Source organism: Taurulus bubalis (genome assembly GCF_910589615.1).
Source record: "Taurulus bubalis genome assembly, chromosome: 6".
Taxonomy (NCBI): domain Eukaryota; kingdom Metazoa; phylum Chordata; class Actinopteri; order Perciformes; family Cottidae; genus Taurulus; species Taurulus bubalis.
In genome coordinates, this window is record NC_136594.1 from 18,102,424 (window position 1) to 18,127,732 (window position 25,309).

A 25,309-nucleotide genomic window follows, 5' to 3' on the forward strand; every position below is an offset into this window, starting at 1 on the left:
AGCTTGAACAGCAACGTTGCAAACCTAGCTGTCAATCAAGAAATAAGACGTCATCGAAACATCAAGAAGATGTTATCTGATTACTCTTTATGTAGTTGATATATCTACTATAGCCTTTAAATGCGTATTACATTACATTACATTACATTATATTTGAATGTAGAGTAGTTTACATTCACAGTTGTAAATCAGTGCATATCAGCCATATCACAGTAAAATCACCCATGGGTGTCAGAAGAGGTGTTTCATCATTCTCTGTCTGGACCAGGTCCAAGGTTTTTCCTCTAGCCTGTCTGTGGTTTGCAGCAAGGCAAGTTGTATATAATGGTGTTTTGAGGGTTTGTTCATAGATTTGTTGAAATGCATGACGGTCAATGGCTGTTTTTACAGGTCACAGGCACCACATCATCTGACAGGATGAGCGTTGGATTCATTGGAGCGGGCCAGCTGGCTCACGCACTGGTGAAAGGGTTCACGGCTGCAGGTGAGGCCACTTTTTTATTGTGCAATATTTGCCTTGTACTGAATCTAAATTCACTGAATGTCATCGTATTTCAACTTACTTAGGATTGGATAAGGAAAAAAATAAAGTCACAGCTACACCTAAACTATATATATATATATATATATATATATATCTATATCCTCATTTTTACTTTAAGTAAATCCTGAAGGGTTGCACATCTAGATTCATGACTGTTCGCACAGATATGCACAAATCTTGTATATGGTTTGAGTATTGTAAGTTATTAAATGTTAATGTGTTTAAGTCCATTTCTTTTAATTTATTCATTAATTTTAGATTGCGCTTTATCTGCTTCCTGCCTCTTTAGACTGTTTCTTCAGCTGATGTACCATGTTCATATTCCTTTCCTTTCATTTCCTGACCATTTATCCTCTTGGCTCACTCCACTTCCTCCTGTCTCCCTTCTCAGGTGTGATTGCTACACATAGGATAACAGCCAGTTCCCCAGACTCAGAGCTGCCCACAGTATCAGGGTTGAGGGTGAGAAGACACATTTCTGCTTTGTTGTGCGACGTCTGGAAATAGTAGTTGAACTGGAAACATTGGGGAAAGCGTGGGCTTGTCCAATGGCTTATAATGTGTGCATGTTGCTATGATAACACTTCCCTTCTCTTTCTACCTTTGCTGTTTTCTTTTTCACCTTCTACAGAAAATGGGGGTGAACCTGACGACTAGCAACAAAGAAGCGGTCAGCAAAAGTGATATACTCTTCCTGGCTGTGAAACCCCACATCATCCCCTTTGTTCTGGATGAGATTGGGCCAGACATCGAGGACCGTCACCTCATAGTCTCCTGTGCGGCAGGTGTCACCATCAGCTCCATAGAGAAGGTCAGCCTCTGTTACTATCTCTTGCACTGTAAAGCCTTGGTTGTAATCCCAAACAGATGCATATATGGACGACTGCGGACACCACAGACGTGTAGTTTCACAAGTTCTGGCTTTGAACACATTCAAACAGGTTTTATATTCAGCCAAATTTTGACCAGACCAATTATGAATTTGACATCTTCTCCCCTACCACCTCTACTGAAGTTTAAACTCCTTCATGTTGCCTTAGCTTGGCAGTAAATTGTGCTGGCCTGTCAGAAACTTGTGGCCTTTGGAACATTTATATACAAACATTATATCACTGTATGTTAGTGTCGTGACATCTTTGGCACAAGTTGCTGATGGAGACTACTTTTTAATCTGCCGAACGTGTCATTATGACAAATGCCGGTTCAGGCAGTTTACATGAAGGCAAACGTGTACACTGGACAGGACCGGTGTTGTGTCGAATACTGTTTTCCTGTCTATGTGTTTGTTAAAAAACAACAACGTTTTCCTCCCTATCTCAAATAAGTTTCATCAAGCTGTTTAGGCATGCTTGAAACAAGTTAAAGAACATTGTTTTAAATCAAGCCTCCTCTATGCACCTGTCCTGTGTGTCCATTTACAGAAGCTGCTTCAGTACCGTGCAGCTCCTAAAGTCATGAGGTGTATGACAAACACCCCAGTGGTGGTGAGAGAGGGAGCGACAGTGTACGCTACTGGGACACATGCTCAGGTAAAGTTACATTTGTTTTTTGTACTGCAGCTCAGAAAAAAAGGTTGAACAAGACCTTTTGCTTTGACTAATTTATCTGCATTATTACCAAACTGTTGTTGTCCTTCTTTTAGGTAGAGGACAGCCAGTTGCTGGAGCAGCTGATGTCCAGTGTAGGTTTCTGTACGGAGGTGGAGGAGGACCTTATTGATGCTGTCACTGGGCTGAGTGGCAGTGGACCGGCCTACGTAAGTAACTTCAGAGCTGTGCGTGTGTCAAAAAGCGGTGTATGTGAGGTGGGATGCATAGAACTAGAGTTGAAGTAGAAGGTAGCCATCCATTTTGTGTGTAATCCTTTATCCTAAAATAGACTTGGATAATAACTGTTTGTTTTTTTACACTCACAGAGCTACAGGGTACTATTTTGATTGATGTAAGTATTGTTAATTGTGTAAATCACAAAAATAATGAGCAAACAAATGCTCAAAGTGATGCTAGTGTTGACAAAGTCAAAAACATAATAAGATATAAAGATAATTTAGCAAATCTTCGTAGCTGTGAGCAGTAAATGTTTGGTATTTTTTACTTGATAGATTACTTTATTTTGTGTGTTATTTGACATGCTCAACCAGTAAGTAATTTTGGCTGTAGGCTTTTAAAATCCTCTGCTTGCCCACTGTTATTCCGTGGCTGGTAATATATTTACATGTTTTCAGACGGGAAAAGCAGTGGTAGGGAAAAGAGGTCAAATGGGTGTCAGAAAATTTTTTGGTATATCACAATACTTTTTTTCTAATGCATGTCTCCATCAGAAAACATATGACATACAATGTTGCCCATCTGTGGCAATGTCTTGTATTGCCTTTTATTAATTGCTTCATAATGGATAGTGGAATTGTTGAGGAAATGAAGAGTAATTGTGTCTGTCGGTTTTATCTACTGTTTGCATAGAGCTTGAGTTTGAAACGTGTCTCAGCATTTTGCCCATCCTGTGAGGAGTTAGCAACCTTTAATTATTAGCTGTCGGTGTTAAAGAGTATACTATGCGGACTGGAAGCTAAATGATAAGGAAGAGGTATAGAAAGCTGGACCAACCACTAATCTGTTGATTCAAGTAGTTTGTTTGTATGATGTCTGTGCATTTGTTAAAGATGTGATGGGGTTGCTTCCTACAGAGAAAATAAATGTACAACTGTGTCTGTCTGTCTTTATAACAGGCGTTCACAGCACTGGATGCTCTTGCTGATGGAGGAGTGAAGATGGGTCTGCCCAGAAGACTGGCGGTCAGACTTGGAGCTCAGGCCCTATTGGTCAGTTGCGTGTGTGTGTGCGTGTGTGCGTGTGTGCGTGCGCGTGTGCGTGTGTGCGTGCGCGTGTGTGTGCGTGTGTGCGTGCGTGTGTGTATGTGCGCAAGCAATGCAATGTGTGCGCCACTCACATTATTACGAGGGGACATTTTTTTCTGTTGCCGAAGATTCACCATGTATTCATGCCTATTTACAAGTAAACAACACAGTGTCTTTTATATACCCCTCGCCTCCTTCCCCTTGTTAAGTTCTTTGTCATGTTCTTGTTTCTCTTCAGGGAGCAGCTAAGATGCTGCTTGACTCGGAGCAGCACCCAGGCCAGCTGAAGGACAACGTGTGCTCGCCAGGGGGCGCCACCATCCACGCCCTGCACGTCATGGAGAGCGGTGGCTTCCGCAGCCTCCTGATCAATGCCGTGGAGGCTTCGTGCATTAGGACCCGGTGAGACAGTCCCACCTGCAAACTTGAACAAGACCAGCTTTCTCTCGCCTAATGCTTTTCTTGGCTCTCAAAATTATAAAAAAAAATTGTAGTTGTCATAGTCAAGTTACTGTGGATTATTTTCATTTCTTATTATTCTCTTTTTTTCAATTGATTAGTCTATAACATTTTAAAATGAAGACGTCCATCACAAATTCACAGTCAAAGAAGAGTATTTATTTATTAATTTATTTTACAAGAATATATAAAAAAGAGAACCTTTTAAGATAAAAAAAAAAAATCCAGCTTTTGCTGAATAAATTATGTTCAGACATGTGGACCATTCATTTTCTTTCTGACACCAACCATCTTGGCACAAGATTTGAAAATGTTTTATTTTCATTTTTTTCTTTCAAGACCATCAACACTTGCTACAACTAATTATTAATGATTCTTTATTACAAAAACAGAGATGAATATTAGAGGGCAATTTTCTCTTGACCCTGTTCGTATGGCAAGTGATCCAGATACTCTGATCTCCTAACGTACAACTTAAAACTCGTTAGCTGTCTTCAGGCGTTATAGTTGTAGCACACATACACACACCCCTACATTGTATATCTAAACAATAGGCATTCTCTTCCTTTCACAGGGAGCTGCAGTTTCTGGCAGACCAGGAGCGCATCTCCCCAGCAGCCATTAAGAAGACCACGCTGGACAAGGTGCTCCAGCAGCCCGGAGTTACAGTCAGCGGAGGGGCTAATGGGAACGGCAGATCGGGGCTCAGCCTGTTTAACAAGAAGAAGAACTGAAACACACAGACACACACACAGACAGACACATAGACACACACAGACAGACACACAGACACACGAACGGTCTGAAGTCGTATCCAAATCACTTTACAATAATGCACAATTATTTATTCAGACTTAAGTTACATGCGGACATTGTACCTGCAGGTGTCACTGCCACATTACACACAAGAACAGTTGCATTCTGGGTGAGTTGCAGACAGTTATAGCCTAATGTTGGGATGCAGGATTACTTTCTACACACAACCGCATACACACTGACAACTCCAGATACATACTGAAGAGCAAAAGTGCATTTACAATCTGTGGTCTGTCTTGTGTTTGGGATCCAGACTATTCAGCGCTGTTACACAGTAATGACCCAGAGGGCCATCATGGGATCCTGGTACACACCAGGCAGCAGATGGCTGCTGGGAAACCATCAAGCTCTTAATGATCGTCCTTAATGTCTTTTTATTTTAAAACAAAAATGAAGCTGCAATGTAAACCATCCTTTACACTTCTTTTGTCTGTGCTATTACTTATATTTTGTTCAACCAACAGTATTCTACTGTTAAAGACTGAATATGGACATTGGGGGAACAAATTTAAATGCTTTTTTTTTTTAGTTGGTTTTGATTGTCGTATACAAAAACAGGTCTTCATTAATAATATTCCTTCCCCTCAGTGTTACAATGTTTTTTTAGAACAGAAGGAACATTGTGCCTTTGACCCTGGGACCCACTAAATATTTTGCTCCCTTTTTATAATGTTCATTCCAAGCTTTAAAATTGGGGATGCACCGATCTGACTTTCAGTCCCGATAGCGATACTACGCTTCCGATACCAGCATTTTAATTAATACGCTGTATGCTCACCGACCAACACATAGATATAAAAATACTGAATTGATGAAGATGATGGTCTCCAATTGACAGATTGTCAAAGATACTCAATCCAGCTATTTAAGTGAGTTTTGGACAGGTAATGTCTATCGGTGCATCTCTATTTAGTTTTCCTTTATTTTCTGTTTGTTAAGGACATCTTGGGTCTATAACCCCAAATCTCAAACTGTTATCTTGAATCTCCTGATGTTTTATAATAGAAAGGCACTTTTTACATTTTCTCTCAAAGGAATGGAAAGTTGTTACCTGCAAGATTATATGAAGATATCTTCATATAGATTATGATGTATCAGCATTATGTCAATCCGTCCTCATTATGTATTTTGTAATGTTCGCTATATTTTTACGTTACATATTATGTACAGTTTTCTTGGGGGGGGTTGGCATATCAACCATTGAGTTGGTGTGACAGTCAAAAAGTTAATATTAAACGAGCAGAATCATGTGTTTTTGTGCCAACGTTACTTTATCTCTGTTGAATGAGTCTGGATTGACTCAGTACTCTGGTTGGTGGTCACAACTATGACGGACCAGGCTCATCAGTGTGTAATTAAGATGCGCCCTGGCCTGCAGATGGTGCCCTATGATCAAATGACCCAATTGTGCAATTCTAGTCGGATCAAATTACCTCCTCCCCATATCTGCTTGTTGAGAGTAATTTTAAATTGACCCTGGACTAACGCCAAATTGACCTACACCGCCTCACTTACACGTTTCACCCACTAGTCATCGAAAACGTTGTTTTGTCTCTTGCCTCTAGAGTCTCTTCTCAATTTGATTCCTCTCCCAAAAATGCATGTATATGCCTTCGGTAATAAGAGATACATGTGTTTTCGTCTCTTCCCTGGAGAGGCGTTGTGATTGGCTGATGAGGAAACAGGACAAATGGCCGATGTGTGGGATTGTGTATTTCCCTGCAGATCCAACCTTCTGCACTTGTCTTCTATTGGTCTACACTTAAGTATTAATTTCAGAAATGAAAGATGAAAAGAAGAACCCTTTCTTGAGTAAAAGTACCCAGAACATAATGTAAAAGTACTCTAGTACAAAGTCTTGCATGAAATATCCTATATGTAAAAGTATACATGTATTATCAGCTGAATGTATTCATAAATTGATATCAGTATCAAATGAAAAAGTAAAATGTTCCCTCTGACTTATCTTTTATTATTAATGACATTGGATTGTTTCATCTTTGTGTAACTCTGTGTAGGTAACATCACAGTGTAGTGAAATTTGAACAAATGTATTTACACTGGTTAGTACAGTGGTGCTCAAACTAGGGGTCGGACCCCTTCAAAGGGTCACCAGATAAATCTGAGGGATCTGGAGATGAGAGGGAGAGGAGAGAAGATCTGCTGCACAAAATGTGTTTTTTTTTACTTTTCTGAACTTTTTGAGCCTCAAATTGTTATTTCACTGATACTATTTTTTGAGAAGTTAACCGGAGAAATCATGCTTTTTGTAGAACCGCCATCAAATCTTAAATAAGACAAAGGGCCTCAATTAGACGCAGCCTTTTTGTAATCTTTGCATGCATGCTTTGTATTTTATAGTCTGTTTTATATGTGAAATCTTAATCTGAAATGCGCAGTAATAACCTCAATGGTGTGCTTAAATACGGTGCTTTCCACCGCTGTGTGCTGCCAGCTTAGAAACTAAATATCAGTGTGTTCAGAATTGGTGTGACAGAAGAGCCGTTACCTTTTGGGTATGTTATGAGATTGCGGCAGACTTGAGGTCTAGATATTTGGGCCCGCTCCTATGCTCTCCAGGCTGCTACATTTTGGATTAACAGATGCCGCTTTGTGTTGGAGTGAGATAGGCCTGTTGGTCTATTCAGCCAGCACACAGGTGCATGACGGCGAAGGAAAAATGATGGAAGAAAAGTGATGGTTTGTGAAGAGCCGTGTCCTCATTATAATTGAACAATTTGTAGCTGTTGTAGGATTAGTTTATTTTCCTTAAACTTACATAGACCAGTGTCCCTTGATTAAATTGCGTCCTGCATGCTCTTAGTGCACTCGGTCTGTTTATTTGTGCGTGCAATGGATTTTCCTCAGCCACTGAAGTGTCTCGGTAATCCCCCTTTTATTGTGAAAGGTTATTCTCTGCATGCTCCGAGCTCTGTCCATAAAGATTAGCCATTCCTGGAAAGACTTCCATTTGCCTCTTATTATTAGACTTCTGTTACCTCTCGTCGGTCAGGCGGTTATGAGCACCTCTCCTCCACCTAAGGTGAAGAGGATGTGCTCTGTGTCAATCATCTTAACACAGGCAGAGGGTCTAAAATGGCAGTTCAATGGCAGATAATCCTGAGTCAAGTGCGTGTGTGCTTGCGTGCGTGCATGCGTGCATGCGTGCGTGCATGCGTGCGTGCGTGCGTGCGTGCGTGCGTGCGTGCGTGCTCCAGCCCAGCATGGGGTTTCTATCCACAGGTAAGCCAGATGCTACCTGTCTTCTCCATTCAATCAATGTAATCACTGACCTTTGCAAGAACATGGTTGTTTGCATATGGTATCAGGACCAGGGGGAGTGTCACAAATCAAGATGAGTGAAGAGATTGAAGGGCTTTTTCTTTGCTTTTGTCCTTTCTTCACCGCAGCCACCTAATCCCCTCAATAAGAACAAATTTGAATAGGCAAGCTAGGGAAAGAGGTGTTCGTGGGAAGTCAGTCGTGCATATTCCTCTTTTTCACTGTTCACCACTGTATTGTCAGTAGTGTGTGTCTGTGTGTGTTTGTGTGTGTCCAATGCACAGCTATGATCTCCTGGCTGATACGGTATCAGTATGGTGCAGCTGTCTGGTGAAACGGTTGCAGAAAGAGGAAGCTCTAACAGTTACCACACAGTGAGTGAATCAGCAGTATAGGCTTCCCTCTCAAGGCACCTGCAATGTGCGGAGGATTGCTGGAGACACACAGCGTTGCTCTACTGGGAGTCACACATGCACAGAGGTGTGGAGGTGAGTCTGTCCTCATATTTAGATCTTTTAGGTAAAATCAGCAATATAAGTTGTACATTTACAGAATGTATATATTGTGTCAAGGTGAACTACTTGCTGTAGTTTTGAAGTTTCATGTATAAAAAAGATACATATTTTATTAACTGATAAAATGCGTGGAATCTAAAATCCTCAAATTCCTTCTTCAAAGCTTAAAATTAACTTGTAAATATAGCTGTTGAATTCATATTGTTTAGTAAAAATTACAATATTTCCAAGAATGATGGACATTAAAATGGAAGTACTCGGCTCACAAATACTCAAAAGTACCCCAAAATGTTACCTAAATGCAGCGCTTGAGTAAATTGTACTTTCCATCTCTGTGTTGACTTATCAAGAGTTTTTCAGTGGCTTAGCTTCAATGAGGGCCTACAAGCAGTGGTGGATTAAGTATTATATTTTACTTTAGTAAATGTAGCAATACCACCGTGTATTAATACTATGTTAAAAGCCAAAGCGCTGCAGCTGAAAGTGCTCATTGTGCAGAGTGATACAATACTACAGTAGTTCCTGATGCATTACAGTGCAAGCATCACTTTAAAGCTGCTGAATTTGATATTTAGAACATCAATATAGCAGGAAACAACTACTATCTATGTGGAGTAATGTCTACCTGAGCAGAGAATGAAGTCACTCTGTGTTTTGTGATCCAACCTTCTGGGCTTTGTTGACATATTGGGCCGGCCACGTGTGCTTTTAGTGCATGTTTATTCATTTGTGCGTGCCCCACTGGTTCGCTCAGGCCAGCCGCTCTGCGCTATGAGCACCGTTAGCTGTGAGCTGCCTGCTCAGCTCTCGCCATGTTGAGAGCCCTTTAGAGGCAATAGAAATGCTCCAATCTCGTATGGAGCACCTTTTGATATTGTCGTTAACTTTGGGGTTAATTCAAACTATACTTTATATACTTCTGAGTAGCTTAATCTATATTAATACTGAACCTCATGTTGATTTTCTGTATTAATAAATTGGATCTCTATAGGAACTATAGGGACTAAAGTTGTCAGATAAATGTAGTGGAGTAAAATGTATATTTGCCTTAGAAGTGTCAAGTGGCATAAAAGGAAAGTAAAGTAAAAGTACAAGTACATGAGTAAATGTACTTTGTTACTTACCACCACTGCCTATCTGCCAACAGTTTAAGGAGCATTTGCAGGCATATTTCCTCAATATACAGGTTGCTGCATTTTTTCTAGAGCTTGTATTCATCTACTTAAGAAACGCATCAAACTCTCTTCAGCCCTTGGGAAATTGTTTGGAGTTTCTTTGAACGAAAAATGTCGAATGAATCCTGAAAACACAATTCTTAACCTCACCGAACAATAACTAAAGAGGCTGTGTGATTATATTTGGGATGAATATTAGTAATTGCTTAAATACCAAACCAAATTTTAAGGGGCATTTCAAAACGTACCTTCACCTTCAGTAGCCTGGCAGAGATTTACTTTGAACAATTTGGCCTGTGAATGCCCGAGTGGCTATTTTTCAAAAACTGAGTGGCTTTATCCAGAAATAGGCTGCTAATATTGGTTGAGTGCTTTCTTGTCTTGTATTGAAAGTCATTAGTTCCTCAGAAGTGGAAATGGAGTATTGATAAACTACTATCCATTGGTCCTAATTGTTTTGGTTTGGTTTTAAATTGTACTGTAATTGAGGATGGATAGCTCATGATGTAGGAGAAAGGTTAATGGCTTACAGTTAGCTTCTGAACTAAAAACAGATTGGAAAGGGATTAGAAAAAAAGATAGAGCCAATCAGACAAAAAATTGCAAAATAGGTTTTTAGTATTTTTAGTATTCCTAAAAATCTATGAAAAACATATTCTGTCACAATGTACATTCTTAATGCATTTAAAAAAAAATGCATTAATACATTTAAAAAAAATAAAAAAAGAATGTTGAAAAAATGATACTGATGTTTTTGATACTGCTATATTATGCCATTTTAGAGGAAGTACAACGATATGAATCATGTCACTTAGATGTTTTCCATAATTAAGGTCATCAGTTTCAAAAACAGTGTGTTTATCCTCAAGCCAATACAGTTATGTTTACTGTTTTACAGCTTATCTCTATTTATGTACATGTTTTTTCACATTTTTGTTTGTCTGTTTCTACACTTTCAACTAACATGCCCAATTTTCTTTGGGGGGGATCATCCAAAAAATGCAAATGGGAGGGAAAAGCAGCCTACATTTCTTTACTCCGGTGTCACATTTGCCAAATTGATAAATGTCCTAAAGCCAAATCAATAAGAATGACATCGTCAGATGTTTCATTTTAAATGCCACCACTCTGTTGTTGAAGCCGGACAGGCTTCTTCAAATGTTAGCTCTAAGTTTAGAAATATACAGAGGTGGGGCTGTCGTGTCACACTTTCCACCCGGACTGTTATCACAACAGTCCATCACACACACAGTAGTAGTGTCTCGTGTCTCTTTAAATGCGGGTTGCGTAGATCCTTCATGAATGAAACCATGTGATCCAAACATCATTTGACGTCTCTGGCGCCTCCGACCATAGACTAAAACAAGCAAGGAAGGAGTGGATATATGTAGACCTGCGAAAAGGCGTGAGGGGAAAAAAACATTTCTCCAACTGTCTCTCCACGCCGGGTCCACCAAGCATCGTCGAACCCCGACCTCCGCGGGCGAAAGTCGCTGGTCTGACTTCTGGTGAGTCAGCTTTTGTCGAAATCAAACCTTCAAATTCCTTTAAAAAAGTGCTGAATATAGAGGTGTTGTTTTGCTGAGTGTGCACGCGGCCACCGCCGCTGCATGCCGCTGGTGTCGCCGCTCGTCCCGGCGTGCCCCGCCAGCGCCGCCGCCGGTTAAAGGGTAGCAGCCCGGTAGTGCTGAATCATCACGGTCCAGTCGGCGGACCCGCACGTGCTGTTCCGAGAGACCCGGTCGGTCCGAGCGGACAAACACGCGCCGACCGACCGACCGACCGACCGGCGCTGTTCGTACTAGCACAGACAAAGAGGGAGCGCGCCGCGAGCGGCTGTCAAGCTTAAAAGAAGAAGAAGAAGAAGAAGAAGAAGAAGAAGAAGAAGAAGAAGCCATGTGTCGGAATTAGAGACCGAGCGGCGGCGGCAGGGGGGTTGGGCGGGTGGGGGGCGGGAGTCCGAGAGCAGGTCTGCTTTCTGAGCCGTTAGTATGGTAGGGGACTCCCTTGTTGTGTGGCTCCATGGCGAGACGTTCAGAAAGGTACGAGAAGCTGAACGTAGAGTAACAACTTAGCACCGCGGGACCGACAACAACAGCGGCGGCTTCTCCCCGACTGTCCTCTCCTCGGGGTGCTGAAGCGGCAGCGGCGGACACGCTGGAGCCTCCTGCTGTCGCTTCACCCGTCGACTCGTACTCGTCTGTTGCTTCTTCGCAGGTAAGATGTGCATACAGTTCGTTACGTGTGCTGGGATGTTTTTTATTATTTGTTTTTATTTGTTTTTCACGGGCGTGTTTTCCACGGACCCCTCGAGGTTTACGGCTTCGTCCGCGCGCTGCTTCGCTTGCTGAGTTGGCGGAGTGACAGAAGTAAAACGTGTCACGAATAAAAGCCGGCGACAACAATAAACAACTCCGGCTGACGTTGTGGTGTTTTTTTTTTTTTTTACACACACACACACCTGTCAAACGTCTAGCGGGCGGAGAGACTCACGTTGAGCTGGAGCGCGAGAGCGACTGTTTTGACGTTTGCTTTGTGTCAGCCGCTGTCGGTCCGACAGGCCTCCTGCTCCTCGAGTAACAAGAGGGGGATATTCGTGTTTACGTTACGGTTTAAGGGACTCCTGGCTGTCGGTTAAACACCCGGGAGCCGTCTATTTCCCGGTGAGCCCGGTTGTACAACGTCTGGGCTCGCGGGCAGAGATGCTGATTCATCACAACGTTGTTATTTCTCAACGGTTGCGCGAGCCGAGCGGAGGCATGAGGGAGCCATGGCAACATGGCACCGGCGGGCGCGCGGACAAAGGTCTGGCGCGAGGGAAGGAAGAGCTGCATGTTGGAGGCTCGGCTCTGGAACACAGAGGCCCCATCATGGAGTGGATTTCTTATGGGATCATTAGAGCTCGTGCGGGCTGCGGAATGTGTGTTTAAAATGGCATTACGGCTAAATGTGTTCATTTTTATCAGAGCGGTTTGGTTGTTCAGCGGGATCAAATACATGTCCAGTCAAAGTGGATTTAAAGTAAATAAGAAGACGGCACACAGGCATGATGAATACTGCACTATATAGTATTTAGTTGATTCACCTGTTTTTACTTTTGGGCTATGACTTGCATAAACCATGTTTAGAGTCAGCTGATACTTGCTATCTTACAGTGACCTCTCACCTTTTGCCTGAAAGTAAATACAAAACTGGCCTTGTGTGCTAAGCATTAAATGTATTTGGACAAAAACAGATGAAAGCTGGAGGGAAGGAGGCATTCCCATGTCAGTTAATGTTGAGCATTGACTGCTCATAAACCCATGAGACATGCTAAAAAAAGAAAGCACCTCATTGAACTCTAATGCTTTGCAACAGAATATCCTCTGATTGATCTCTTGTAGATGGTCCATTATCTGCTGCCTCGTGGCAACCTGTGAGCATTGCAACACTTAAACACAGAAGAGTAATAGGGAAGCTCTGTGGGCTTAAGAAAAACAGAAACTTCACCCCCTAATGACTCCATATCAGCAGCTTTAGTTGGAGTCAGCACTCTGCCGAGTATCAAAAGTATGTAGTAAGCAAGTTGGCAAGTACTGTAATAGAGGGTCATAATGATGAAACAGTTGTATCAGTATTGGAGAGAAGAGCAACCCCCCTTACTGTCTTCTCTCACACACATTTACCCCATTTCCTTTTCTCATTTTGTGTACGCACACACACATACACACACAACCAAGGGGCTAAACTTTTTATACTTGGTATCAGTATTTAATCAGTGCTTGAAGTGCATTTCTCTGTCAAGTACTTTCCCCATCCTTCCCTGGTGTTCGCGGTAATTGAACGCTGACCAATGCTTATGTGTGCAACTTTGCTGATGGTGGCGAAGCGGCAAGGCGCGCGGAGCAAGGGGGATGAAGGAAGAGGGAGGAAGAATGAGAGATGGGATTTGCGGAGAGATTGAGAACAAGGACCTTTTTGTCTTCAAGGCATTCCCCTGAAAATGCTGAGGCGAAGCAAATGCGCTCTCGCTTGACAGATGGCGTTTTCACTTGTTACTTAGCACAGCTAGTTTCCTTGGTGTGTGTGTGTGTGTGTGTGTGTGTGTGTGTGTGTGTGTGTGTGTGTGTGTGTGTGTGTGTGTGTGTGTGTACATACACATGTGAGAGCAGGAGATGTGAAACACCTATAAGATGCAGGGATCTAGTTGCTGTGGGGGCTGAGTCTGAGAGCACAGTAAGCACCAAGGTTAAAAAAAAAAAGTGTGTAGCTGCACTTGCAAGATGTTGAAAGAAGATGCAATGGAAAGTGATTTTACTATCAGTTGGTCATATATAGCATGTTGCACTTTCCTTCCACAATGTCTGACCTGAAGCTTCTCTCTTCATGAGGAAGTCAAGTAACAAGCGTCAAGCTTGTTTCACCACATCGGAGCTGTGTGTGTTTACTTGTGTGGGAGTGCTCATACAAACTTGTTTGATTCTCTGCATGAACAGGGGTCAAGTTGATGTAACACTGTGTAAAATCTCCTCTAGAAGGAAGGAAGGATGGGACATGGAGCTTCTGAGCATTTTATACCACTGAGAGGAAGATATGCACACATGTTGAGAGCTGAAATGATGAGTTGATTATTCAATTAGGGAATCAATCTGCAGCCATATTTTAAGTCTCTTTCCTTTCACATGTTTTTCTAATGTGAATACTTGTGTTTTCCCCCTCTTCTGATAGTACAAATATTTTGGTTATAGTCTGTTGGTCAGATGAAACAAGCTATGGAACACCAAAATGTCAACTTGTGATTTAATAAATTGCGATGGACACGTCTCACTATTTTATTGGCCAAGAATATTAGTCATTAGATTAATCACTGATGAAACAAATGGTTAGTATTGTCTTAAAAACTTTGTCTGGTTTGTGTTTTTATTTTGGGCTGCAATTAATTATCATTTTCATTGTTAACTAATGTGATTATATTTATTAATTTATTAATATAAATGATTCTCTATGAAACCAAAGGTATACCCAAAGTTAAAAAAAAAGCAGACTAAATATTTGGTTTACAATGAAGTGTGACAGAATAGCAGCAAATCCCCTCTTTGAGAAGCAGGAATAAGAGACTATTTTGTATTGTTTCAGTATCTTGCTTTAAAAATGTTGAAGATCAAAATAGCAATATTATTTTTTGATTGACTAATTAATAATTGGTTTCAGCTCTAGTTTCATTGGAAATTTACAAGGAACAAACATGCATTATAATACAAAAGCCTTAAATGTCTCTCCTGTGAAGATAATAATGTTTTTTTTGTCGAACCGACTGCCAGTTGGGACGGGCATCGTTACTTAATCATACGGCTGCCTATAATGTACATATACTGAGAGGCCTACATTTTATCTGACAACTTACTTTAAAGAATATGAAAGTGCTTTTCTTTTGTAAACCTTCCTGTTTACAAAACAAGGTAAACGTCTAAAATGCATCAGTGTTTAATTTTGTCTCGACAAAGAGCCGCTGTACAAGAAGAACCTTGAGAACGGTCGCCTTTATTGCAGGGCTATAGTACTCTATTGCATTAGATTGCACAGGTGTTTTTCAATATTGTGTCCACTGTGTGTGTGTGTGGGTGTGTGTGTGTGAGAGAGTTCGGTGTTTGTGGCAATCATTCCTCAGTAGCGCCTGCATGTTTATGAGCTTGTTTACTACTGGGATCATTTTTTTTTCTATTTAAGTCTTGTTATTTTTTGCAAATTTCTGAGAGTGGGAGAGAAGTAAAAAGAGGAAAGTAAAAGCAGGAATAAAAGATGGGATGAGTGAGAGAGAGGCAGAGAGAAAAGGAAGCAGTGGGGCAGATCAATAGTTGAGTGTTTTTTCTCCACAGTAATGATGAAATATGGTGTAAGCAGATCTGGTGCATAATCATTGCGGTGCTTTACTGTTTTTCTTGCTTCCGTGTGCGTGTGCTGCCTGTCCATGTGGTATTGTGACTTTGTGTGAGTTAAATGTACCTTCCCTCCACAAGTGTTTTGACTGCTTATTTACTCCCTAAGCACCGAAAAACGTAAAAAAAAGAAAGAGAAGATAAATCCCATTGCAACCCACACGAGTCAAAAGGATTAGGAACTGGAAAACATATTTAAGTTTAGTTTAAGTGGCTCAAATTACTGATCCGACCCTCCGTCCTGAAATGTTTTGAAACAACAATATTAAAATGATCAGCACTTTTAAGTTTTCATGATTTCCCTCAGAGGACTTCTGGATTTATTTTTCAGGCTCCAGTTAAAGGAGATACTCGTTCCCACACAAACACAAATAGAGCGATGGTTTGGTTTTGCATGCGGTGCTGAGATATTGAGAATGAAGCCGTGGAGATGCAAGGCCCTAGTAACAGGAGTATCCGTACCAGCGGTTGTCTACCAGTTGCATCATCTCTATGCGCCAAATTGCCGCATTTTCTAACTGCAGTGTGACGATCCCAGAATTGTGGTTTGAATTTCTGAACCTTTTAAATACATATACGTACACACACTGTGTGGATCAATACCAAGGAGTGAAGAGAGGGAACAAAGATATGTGTGTTGTGCCTCAAATGTGGCACCAGCTCTGTGCCTTCACCTGTGGCATTAAATGATGTCCTTGCAACAACAAGTTCTCCTCCTATTCTAATTTCACATTGAAGCCTAGTTTGGAAAGTTTGACAAAAAAGGGTGCATCTTTGAAACGGCTCTAAATCACCCTCAAAGTAACTGGATGTAACTACTTGGCTTAACTGTTTCACCATTAAACCTGATTAAGTTATGCATGTTTATCATTTCTGGATGCTGATTCTTCTAGTATTGTCAACTAAAGCATCTCTTGTACATCTGTTTGACCTTTTGTAGACAAAGGGCCTGCAACCTCGATTTTAATCTGCAAAGATTTTATTTATTTAACTGATTAGTTGTTTAGTCCATGAAATGTCTTGTTTTGGTCTAACCAACAGTTTACGTATAAGAAGCTGGACCCAGTAAACGGCTGTCCTATTTTCTGAAAGAATGACTTAAAGGATTAATTGGACGTCAAAATGAATTGATCAACAAATTGATTAATCAACCAATTATTTCAGCTGCTGACAAAGCTGGAAGAAAACAACTTTTTTATACTGGAAACCTTGCAAAATATTATTAAGTAAGATTACATACAGAATACAGAAATAGCCTATTTGGATAATGTGCGAAGCCAAAAGTATTTGATCCGTTTTTCCATATAAACATTTGAAAGTATTGATTTCTTTTCTTTTTGTTTTTGTATACGCGCTACTAGAGGAGGTCTAGGTTGTAAATGTTTGTCATGAAAGAAAAATTCAAACTGATTGCTTGAAGGAAAAGAGACATGGTTACGACAGTAAAATGTGCACATGCCCACGTACTATGGTCCTGTGTTGTTGTATGTTGTACACAGCATGTGTGTGTTGTAAGCCTTAGTACTTGTCATACCATCTTAAAGCGGCAGCAAATGTCTAAACCTTAAAATGCTCACCAGAAATGCCTCCGTGTGAAAGGCCACTGCTCTCCGTGAGACTACAATCTTCTCTTGTTTCTGGTCTTAAATGTTTGTCTCTGATATCATCTCCCTCATCTGACTGACAATGATGTATGCACCCCAAAACTTTCTCTCAACTTAGTACTGCTGACCAGGGATGTACAGCGGAGACAAACATTAACAAGTTGTTTCACTCATCTGTTTGTTTCACCCCCCCCCCCCTCCTCCCCCATACATGTACATGCTTCTCTCCTCTAACAAAAAAAAAGCACTTATGAAAAAAAGGAGCCAGAGCTCAATTGCCTGACAGTGCAGTTTTTTTTTTTGCTTGTGTTGGGAAATTTGTCATCACACTCCGACTTACTACCTGGAATGGGAAAAACGTGTCGACGCCAGGACTTTTTCATGCCTTTAATAACACACTTGCACAAACACCGTCTCACACACACACACACATACGAACACACACCCTTTTTGGACTCTCAGAAGAGTGGGAAAGTGATCGTGCTTCGCTCGCCATATATTATAACATGCATATAAGGGGCTCTTGCTCTTCTGCGATGCTTTTCCTTTACTTTCCTTGTGTTTTCTCCGTCTCCTATGCTCCCCTCACTGTCTGTGTTATCATGCTTATTTCACGCTCTGCATACCTCCCAGTTAATAGCCTCCTGCTCCCTCTCCACAGACACGGCTCAAACTGTTTTTTCTTTTCTTTCTCCCCCTCTCTGGGGTTCCTCGCCCTCTCTCCATGGCCCTGCATCTCTGCCCCCACACAGGTTGCCATTATCGCTGATCTGATTCCTAATTCTCAATTAGCCTCCACACAGAGCTCATTGTTAATTATTTGCCAACTCCCTCAACACCCTCTGCCCACACTAGATCACACCGTTTTTATTTTTTATAAACAAAGCCGAGGTGGACTGCAGCCGGGGGCCGAGTTTTGTGGCGCTCTGAGGTTTTAATTCACGTTACATGTAGCTCTCTTTGTGTCTTTCCATCATGTCCTCTCTGTGTCTTCGGCGCCTCACTCGGCTGCCATCCTTTGTGTTTTCCATTATTGCTCAGAGAGTTGCCTGAGGGAGGAGGCGCAGTTAAGGCAGGTGTGTTATGTTGGGTTTATTCAATAAAGGCAGACTTGCCACTGCATCACAACTGACTTGTGACTCTCAGTCTATTCTTGATCATTCTCTATATGCTAGCTTGTTTATGCTCGCATACACCCACACACACCAGCCCCGGGTCGTTATTGAAGCGTCTAATCTGGCTATTTTCCTGTGTGTGTGTGTGTGTGTGTGTGTGTGTGTGTGTGTGTGTGTGTGTGTGTGTGTGTGTGTGTGTGTGTGTGTGTGTGTGTGTGTGTGTGTGTGTGTGTGTGTGTGTGTGTGTGTGCGTGCGTGCGGCATGCCACCAGCTTTAAGTACGAAGTCTCTTTCTAAGAAAGTCCTCTTTGTGTGTTGGCAGTGGCTAGAGACATGGGTTCTCTCAAACAAGATTAATTAGAGCTCTGTCTGAAGCCAGAAACACACACACCAACACATACAGAGTTCATCACCTTGTTCACCTACACTACAAGAAGAGAAAAGAGTTGTGCTTTAAGTCCTTAAGGCTTTAGGTTTAATCTATCTTTATAAACCTCATGATCGCTGTGTTCACCTTCTGTCACACTATTACTCTTGTTTTCATCCTTTCTCCAGGACTTGATTTGTCAAGAAGGGGTGTGTGTGTGTGTGTGTGTGTGTGTGTGTGTGTGTGTGTGTGTGTGTGTGTGTGTGTGAGAGAAAGAGAGAGAGAGCAGAAGGTTGGGGGAGAGAGAGAGGGAGATGGTCAGCAGTAGTTTCATTGCACTGGATCAGCTTCAGAACTTTTCTAATTGGAGGTTTTAGTCGTGGTCGTTGCTGAGTCCAGGTTTTTTTTTGCCCCCAATCCCCGCCATCCATCCTCGCCTGCCTGCCTCTCTCTCTCTCTCTCTCTCTCCCCCCCCCCCCCCCCTACCCTCCCCTCCGTACCCAACAGCTAAGCTCTTACAAATGTGTTGAGGATGCATTTTCACCCAAACGCTTTCCCACCCCCTCTTCAGCCCCCCGTCCTGTTCCTCCTCATTGCCGTTCCTCCCTCAATCCCCACCTCTTTACCCCTCCTCTCCTCCTCCTCCACCCTGCTCACTTGCCTCTCTCTTTTTCTTCTCCTCTTTCTCCCTTGTCATTTGCACCCCCCACCCCGTCCTCCCTCCATACTCAGCATTTTTCTCGGCTGTGGGTGTGATGTCTCCGCTGTAACGCTAATCAGCTCTGGAGACGTCAGCATTCTTTCAGTCCTCCTTTACCAACTCCAGCAACACCCCCCCCACCTCCTCTTTTCTTAGTCTGTCTTCACCTTGCTATCCGACCAACTCGTCACCCTCTTTTCTTCACTTTCTTCTATTGTACTCATCTCCACTTCTTCTTTTATCCCTGTCCCCATGTCCCGTCCTCTGTGTGTGTGTGTGTGTGTGTGTGTGTGTGTGTGTGTGTGTGTGTGTGTGTGTGTGTGTGTGTGCGCGTGTTGTCTCTCCACTGTAACCGTAAGCAGCTCTGCTCTTGAGTTGTCAGCGTTCTTTCGGTTGCTCCATAAAAATACAGCCTGCCACAGCAGAAAAGCTGTCTGTTGTAGCAACAGTGGCCGTGGCATTGACCACACCGCAGCGACCACCCCGCAAGCATTATGGGAAGGACACCTCTGGCACTTTGCGTGTGTGTGTGTGTACGTCCAAGATGAATGGCGATACCTTTGCTCAGCAGATGATCCTTAACCTGGATGACTTACTCATGGACTGAGCTCTCAGACAACACACACATGCACAGACTAGTTTATTGCAGTTTTATGCTCTGGTGTCGGTCAGGTTTTATTTTGTCTAACCTTGATGAAATAGCCCCAAACTTAATTTACTGTCCTGCTCTGCAAGTGAACAAACACCACAAATACCACTTCTCTAGCTTTAACAAGTCAGATGTATTTAAGCAACAACGCCAAAAATCAATTAGTTCAAGCTCCTCAACTGTGAACAGATGCTTATTTTATTAAACTTAATATCTTTAATCTATTAATATCTCTAAACAAGCAATTTGACCATTCGGCAACATGGTCCCTCTAATGAGAGGCAGATGAATCAATGGAGAGAAAACTGCATCTGAAGTTAAGACAATAGCAGACATAAAAAATGATTACAAAGACGCTTCTATATCGTTTGTGGATACAGATACTACAAGTACCGTTTGTGCACCTGTAGCAATTTCATTTCCTAGTTGTATCTAAGACATTTTAATTATATGTTGTCAAATATGGAATAAAACCTCTGAGCCATGCATTCACAGTAAACTCGATTTTCGTACGTACGGCAAGTATTGTTTAGCACAACAAAACTACATTTGCATGTTTGTGTACATGCAGCAGAGCGTTTTACGTGTGTGTTTTATTGTGCCCCACTGGTATGGCAGCGTGTGTGCGTGTGTGTGTGTGTGTGTGTGTGTGTGTGTGTGTGTGTGTGCTCGCTCGCGGTTGCTGGCATGCTTTTTGTTTGTATGTAGATGGGGTTATGGGGGGTTTGGGTTTGGGCACAGGGGAAATAAACCAGTGCCTGGCAGGAAAACCGCCGCTCCCCCTCCTCTTCTCTACCCCCACCCCCAACAGCTACCCTCAGTCTTTATGTCTTTGATCCATCTATTGTGTGATGATGCACCTCAAGCTGTGGGAGGCTGTGTCCCAAAGAAACGCAAGACTGCAGTGGTACATGAGAATGGAAGACATTTGTTTGTTGAAAAGAAGCTCTATATATACACGGCGAAATTAAAAACCATTTTAATTGACTTACTCAATCAGGAGTGCTTAAAGTCAAATGCCTTGAATAAGCTGCATTAAAGCTCCCATGTGAGGAAAAGTGTAGCATCACGTCCACATTTTTCATAATTTCACTGAATTCCTGACAGAATTTTGACGCGCCTTGTTTGAATGTATGATTACTTGTATGTGCTTGTAGCGTACGTTTTTCTTTGATCTACAGCTATTTATAACTGTAGGATTTGTGGCAGCGCTCGAACAAACACTCACGCAAAAACTGACAGAGGTGCAATGTGGGGGAGGTTCACTGGCACGCTTGGTGCCGTGCGATTTTACATAAAAGAATAAGAATGAAACGAGAAGCGAAGAGAAGTGTTGCCTCATGTCATCACTTCCTTCAAGCTTTTTTTTAAATTACCCAAGTTGTGAAAGCAATATAACTTATTGCATTTCCAAATCTGCCTCTTACTTGTTTTAAGTGTCCCTGGTGTGAAATATGTAAGAGTGTATAAATTAAGGACAACAGACTTCCTTCATCAGCAAATTGGTTTAACAAAACTTCTGATTCAGCAGTATCAGATGTGCACGTTTGGCTGAAAAGCAGGTGTATTAGGCATTGAAGACAGCAGCATTTCACTGTCCGTTTGACGGCCAATCAAATGTAAGCATTTCCTCTTGTTGACCCCCCCTTGTGCCCTCGTACCCTCACCTTTTAGGAAAGTATAGGTAGATGGTTGTAAGCGGTGCAAAAACAGAGAGAGGGGTGATGAGCAGAAATGTGTGTGCAAGGAGGGGGTGGGGGAGGAAGAGAGTGAGATCAGGAATCTGCTGAGTCATCATGACTGGTCTCATGATAATCGCTCAGCAGCAGCAACAATAGCCGCCCTTTATCGAACACACAGACACACACAGGTCTGAGAGATGAGAGCCAGATCAACGCTCCACACAAAGCATCTCATTGAGAGCTTGTGGAGATGCTCATCTGTGGAGCTGTGTGCTCTGAGGACTGATCTCATCTTTTGCACTTCCAGGCTCCCTCTTTGTTGACTTCTGATTCACCCTGTTTTCCTTTTGTCTCTTGTTTCCCCTTCGGGAGAAATATGTATACATCATTATATTTGGTTTGCCTTCATTTTTATCCCGTGTGTGTGTGTGTGTGTGTGTGTGTGTGTGAGAGCAAGAGAGAGAGTGAAAGTGAGTGAGCTTTAACAGTTGGTTTTCCCCTGGCGTCCTTCCCACAGATTGTACCACTTCCTCTTCTTTTTACACTCATTTCATTCCTATTGGCTTGAAGCCAACCAATAAGAGATCAACTACACAAAGGTAGTGGGTTATACAGTGTAACCACCAGGAAACAGGAAGTCAGGGAAATTCTAAGAACAGTTTGTGTGTCACTTTCACTCATACACTGTGACACAGATGCATGATCCTGCAACATGCTCACTCAACAGTGCTCCAACAGTGGATTTGTATTTGCTGGGTCTCCACTGATCTTGGTGGGTATTGACACATAGTAACTATGTTGTTATTGATCTCAAGGAACCGTTATTTTTCGAACAAACACATAATCGTAACACCTGATCGTATTTCTTAATGCTATTGGTAGAACTTCAGCTCTCTTTTATGGTGTTTCCTTGCTGATGTTTTGTCCTTGTGCGTCTCCGTAGGTCTGTTCAGAAGAGCAAGGCACTTGTGGCATGACGACGACTAACAAAGGAAATAAAGCCTTGAAGGTAAGGAAGTGCTTTACACTGGATTCTCTGTATTTTTATATGTTGTTCTGTCTCACTCCCTGCCTTCCTCTTGTTTCTTGCAGGTGAAGCGTGAGCCGGGGGAGAATGGCACCACCCTCACAGACGACGAGCTGGTGACCATGTCGGTGCGGGAGCTCAACCAGCACCTCAGAGGGCTCACCAAAGATGAGATCCTGCAACTGAAACAACGGCGGCGCACCCTGAAGAACCGGGGCTACGCCGCCAGCTGCCGGGTGAAGCGGGTCACCCAGAAGGAGGAGCTGGAGAAGCAGAAGGGCCAGCTGCAGCAGGAGGTGGACAAACTGGCCAATGAGAACGCTTCGATGCGAATTGAGCTGGACGCTCTGAGGTCTAAGTACGAGGCGTTACAGAGCTTCGCCAGGACTGTGGCACGGAGCCCAACTGTCGGGGTCGGGGTGAGGGCTGGAGGGGGAGGAGGTGGAGGAGGAGGAGGGATGGCGTCATCAGTCATTGGTCCGCTCATACCGGGGAAGATGGCAACAGCCACGAGCGTGATTACAATAGTGAAGTCAAAAACCGATGTCCGGTCTTGAGGGAGGGAAAGATGGATGAGGGTGTCCCGGGATGCACTTCAGGTGCAACGGAGTAATTCTTCCTCTCTGCTGGCCACCTCTCCTCCACCTGCACTGACGTCAAACCGCTATAGGCAGTCACCATCATCTCGCCTCAGCATGTTGCTTTCACCTGTCTCAGATCAGTGCAGGTGAAAGAAAGGATGGAGGCAGAGGGAAATGATTGAGACGTTGGAAGTCCTTGGTCAGCGCATGATTATTTAGCACAGGGCGGCGGATACACCGCATTCCTACGGTCACTGAAAGCCTGGAAATGTCAAAGAATTTTAGATTAGTTTTATTCCAGGCCAGGGGGGGGAAAAATCCCAAAAATTTCAATGCCCAAAATACCCAATCATGCAATGTTGTACAGTTGCTACTTACGTCAGTCAAGAGTTCAATGTCAAGTTTTACTGCTGGTAGATCAAGATATCTGTAAATTCATAACAATCCCGTCACACATTTGCACACTAGATTTGAAGTCAACATTTAAATTCACTAGACCAACAAAAATATTCTAACACATGCATTGCATATGTACTACAAAAAAAGATGGTACTAATGTGTTAGTCATAGAAATGTCATTGGATTTGATTGACACTAGAGTGTTGAGTCCCTGTTGATTTCAGTGGCTGAAGAGAAGTCCCACGATGCTCGACCCTGGCCAAGAACTTTTTTCACAAAAGAACTATAGAAAAATATATATTACACAATGGTGGTAACTGTATTTCTACTGTTTTGTACGGTGTTGTCATTCACATGAGGTCCAAAGTGTATTCTCTGTGTGTCAACTGTTATATATCAGAAATTCTGTGAAATTCTGTGGCGCGTGTTCGTTTTGGTATTGCTATATTTAGTTAGCTGTATTTTTTCTACGGTCTCTTCACTTCCTATGTCCAACTCTCTTTCTCTCACCTATTCTATCTCTGTCATTCGATTTTTTCCGATTCCAACTGGTTCCCTTCATTACACACAGCACTTCCTGGGTCTCACAGAAAGAAGGGGGATAAGGCAATTGATATTTAGCCAAAAACATACTCTGGAGAAAAGGGGATACAGTTACTGGAAGTCAGTGACCCTATCTGAGTTTGTAGGATTTTTCAGGGAAATGGCCAATTGAACATTTGAGCTCCACTCAAAAGTATATTCAATATAATTGGAAGGGCAAGTGCCTTGGTCTCCTAATGATATGCGTCAAGAAGAAGGCAAAAGGACATGTATTGTGAAAGGACGGTGTGCAGGTGTTTGCTTATAACTGTGCTTAATGTGAAACACGACTAATCAGGAATCAGGTTGTGACAGCATTTATCTGTGGGTTGTTGTATGAGCTGTGTAGTAGCAAGATTAATTATATTGAGAACACCCATTTGTGTGACTTGGCAGTTCATTTACCAAAAAAAGAAAAAACAAGTGTCTGCAAAACTGCTTAATTTTCTTGCACAGGACATGCTTTTTGGTTAATGTTCTATTTTGAGTAAAAGTCCTTAAATCTGTTTTATGTGAATTACTTGGTTTGCATGTTTATGAGTTTGAATGTCGACTGACTCAGACATCTAGGTTATTCCACCTACAGCAACATTCTGGCCTCAAATCAAAGTGGTTTATGTTGCAGTCATCTTGCTTTTAACCACAAAGCTCACGTTGCAAGTACAAGTGTGATTTCTGACACTGCAGTCAGCCAGCAAAGATATTTCTCTGAATTTCCAGTCACACAAATGGGATTTCATATCACACAAGTTTTACCATAAAAGTAGTCTTACGTGGTGTTCTATACTCCAAGAATCTGTGTCTATGTATGGTAGAGTCTGGAATTTTATAAAGACAATTATCTTTGCATTATTTGTAACGACCTGTAAAAAAAAAAAAGGGTAGAACAAAATCTGTTTGATATACAGTATCTCTCTATTTTGCAATTGTACCAAAAGTGGCTTAACTACTGAATAGCTTTGTTTTAACTCTAGTGACTAGGCACGTGTGTGTAACCGTGAACAAGCGTGTGGTGTGCTGTGTAGGTATGTGACGAGGTAACT

At 42.2% G+C, this 25,309-nt stretch overlaps 2 protein-coding genes across 2 annotated transcripts; both read left to right on the top strand.

Annotated features, from left to right (window-relative positions):
- Positions 1–395: 395 nt before the first annotated feature.
- On the top strand, positions 396–5,027 carry pycr1b (pyrroline-5-carboxylate reductase 1b). Its single transcript, XM_079220254.1, has 8 exons — positions 396–484; positions 936–1,006; positions 1,176–1,355; positions 1,966–2,073; positions 2,187–2,300; positions 3,270–3,362; positions 3,637–3,800; positions 4,432–5,027. Exons 1-8 carry the CDS (start codon positions 418–420, stop codon positions 4,589–4,591), a joined length of 957 nt encoding a protein of 318 aa, XP_079076380.1. The 5' UTR covers positions 396–417; the 3' UTR covers positions 4,592–5,027.
- Positions 5,028–11,738: 6,711 nt separating this feature from the next.
- mafgb (v-maf avian musculoaponeurotic fibrosarcoma oncogene homolog Gb) lies at positions 11,739–23,261 on the top strand (the record flags this gene model as incomplete). The annotated part of the gene is made up of 3 exons (XM_079219536.1): positions 11,739–11,862; positions 22,621–22,686; positions 22,770–23,261. The coding sequence occupies exons 2-3, from the start codon at positions 22,651–22,653 to the stop codon at positions 23,259–23,261; spliced, it is 528 nt and encodes a 175-aa protein (XP_079075662.1). The 5' UTR covers positions 11,739–11,862; positions 22,621–22,650.
- Positions 23,262–25,309: the final 2,048 nt, after the last annotated feature.

Excerpts from the sequence above, each read along its gene's own strand:
- pycr1b (XM_079220254.1), top strand. The coding sequence starts at position 418 with ATGAGCGTTGGATTCATTGGAGCGGGCCAGCTGGCTCACGCACTGGTG. Across the intron at positions 1,356-1,965 it reads CCATCAGCTCCATAGAGAAG|AAGCTGCTTCAGTACCGTGC; the intron begins GTCAGCCTCTGT and ends GTCCATTTACAG. Across the intron at positions 2,301-3,269 it reads GTGGCAGTGGACCGGCCTAC|GCGTTCACAGCACTGGATGC; the intron begins GTAAGTAACTTC and ends TCTTTATAACAG.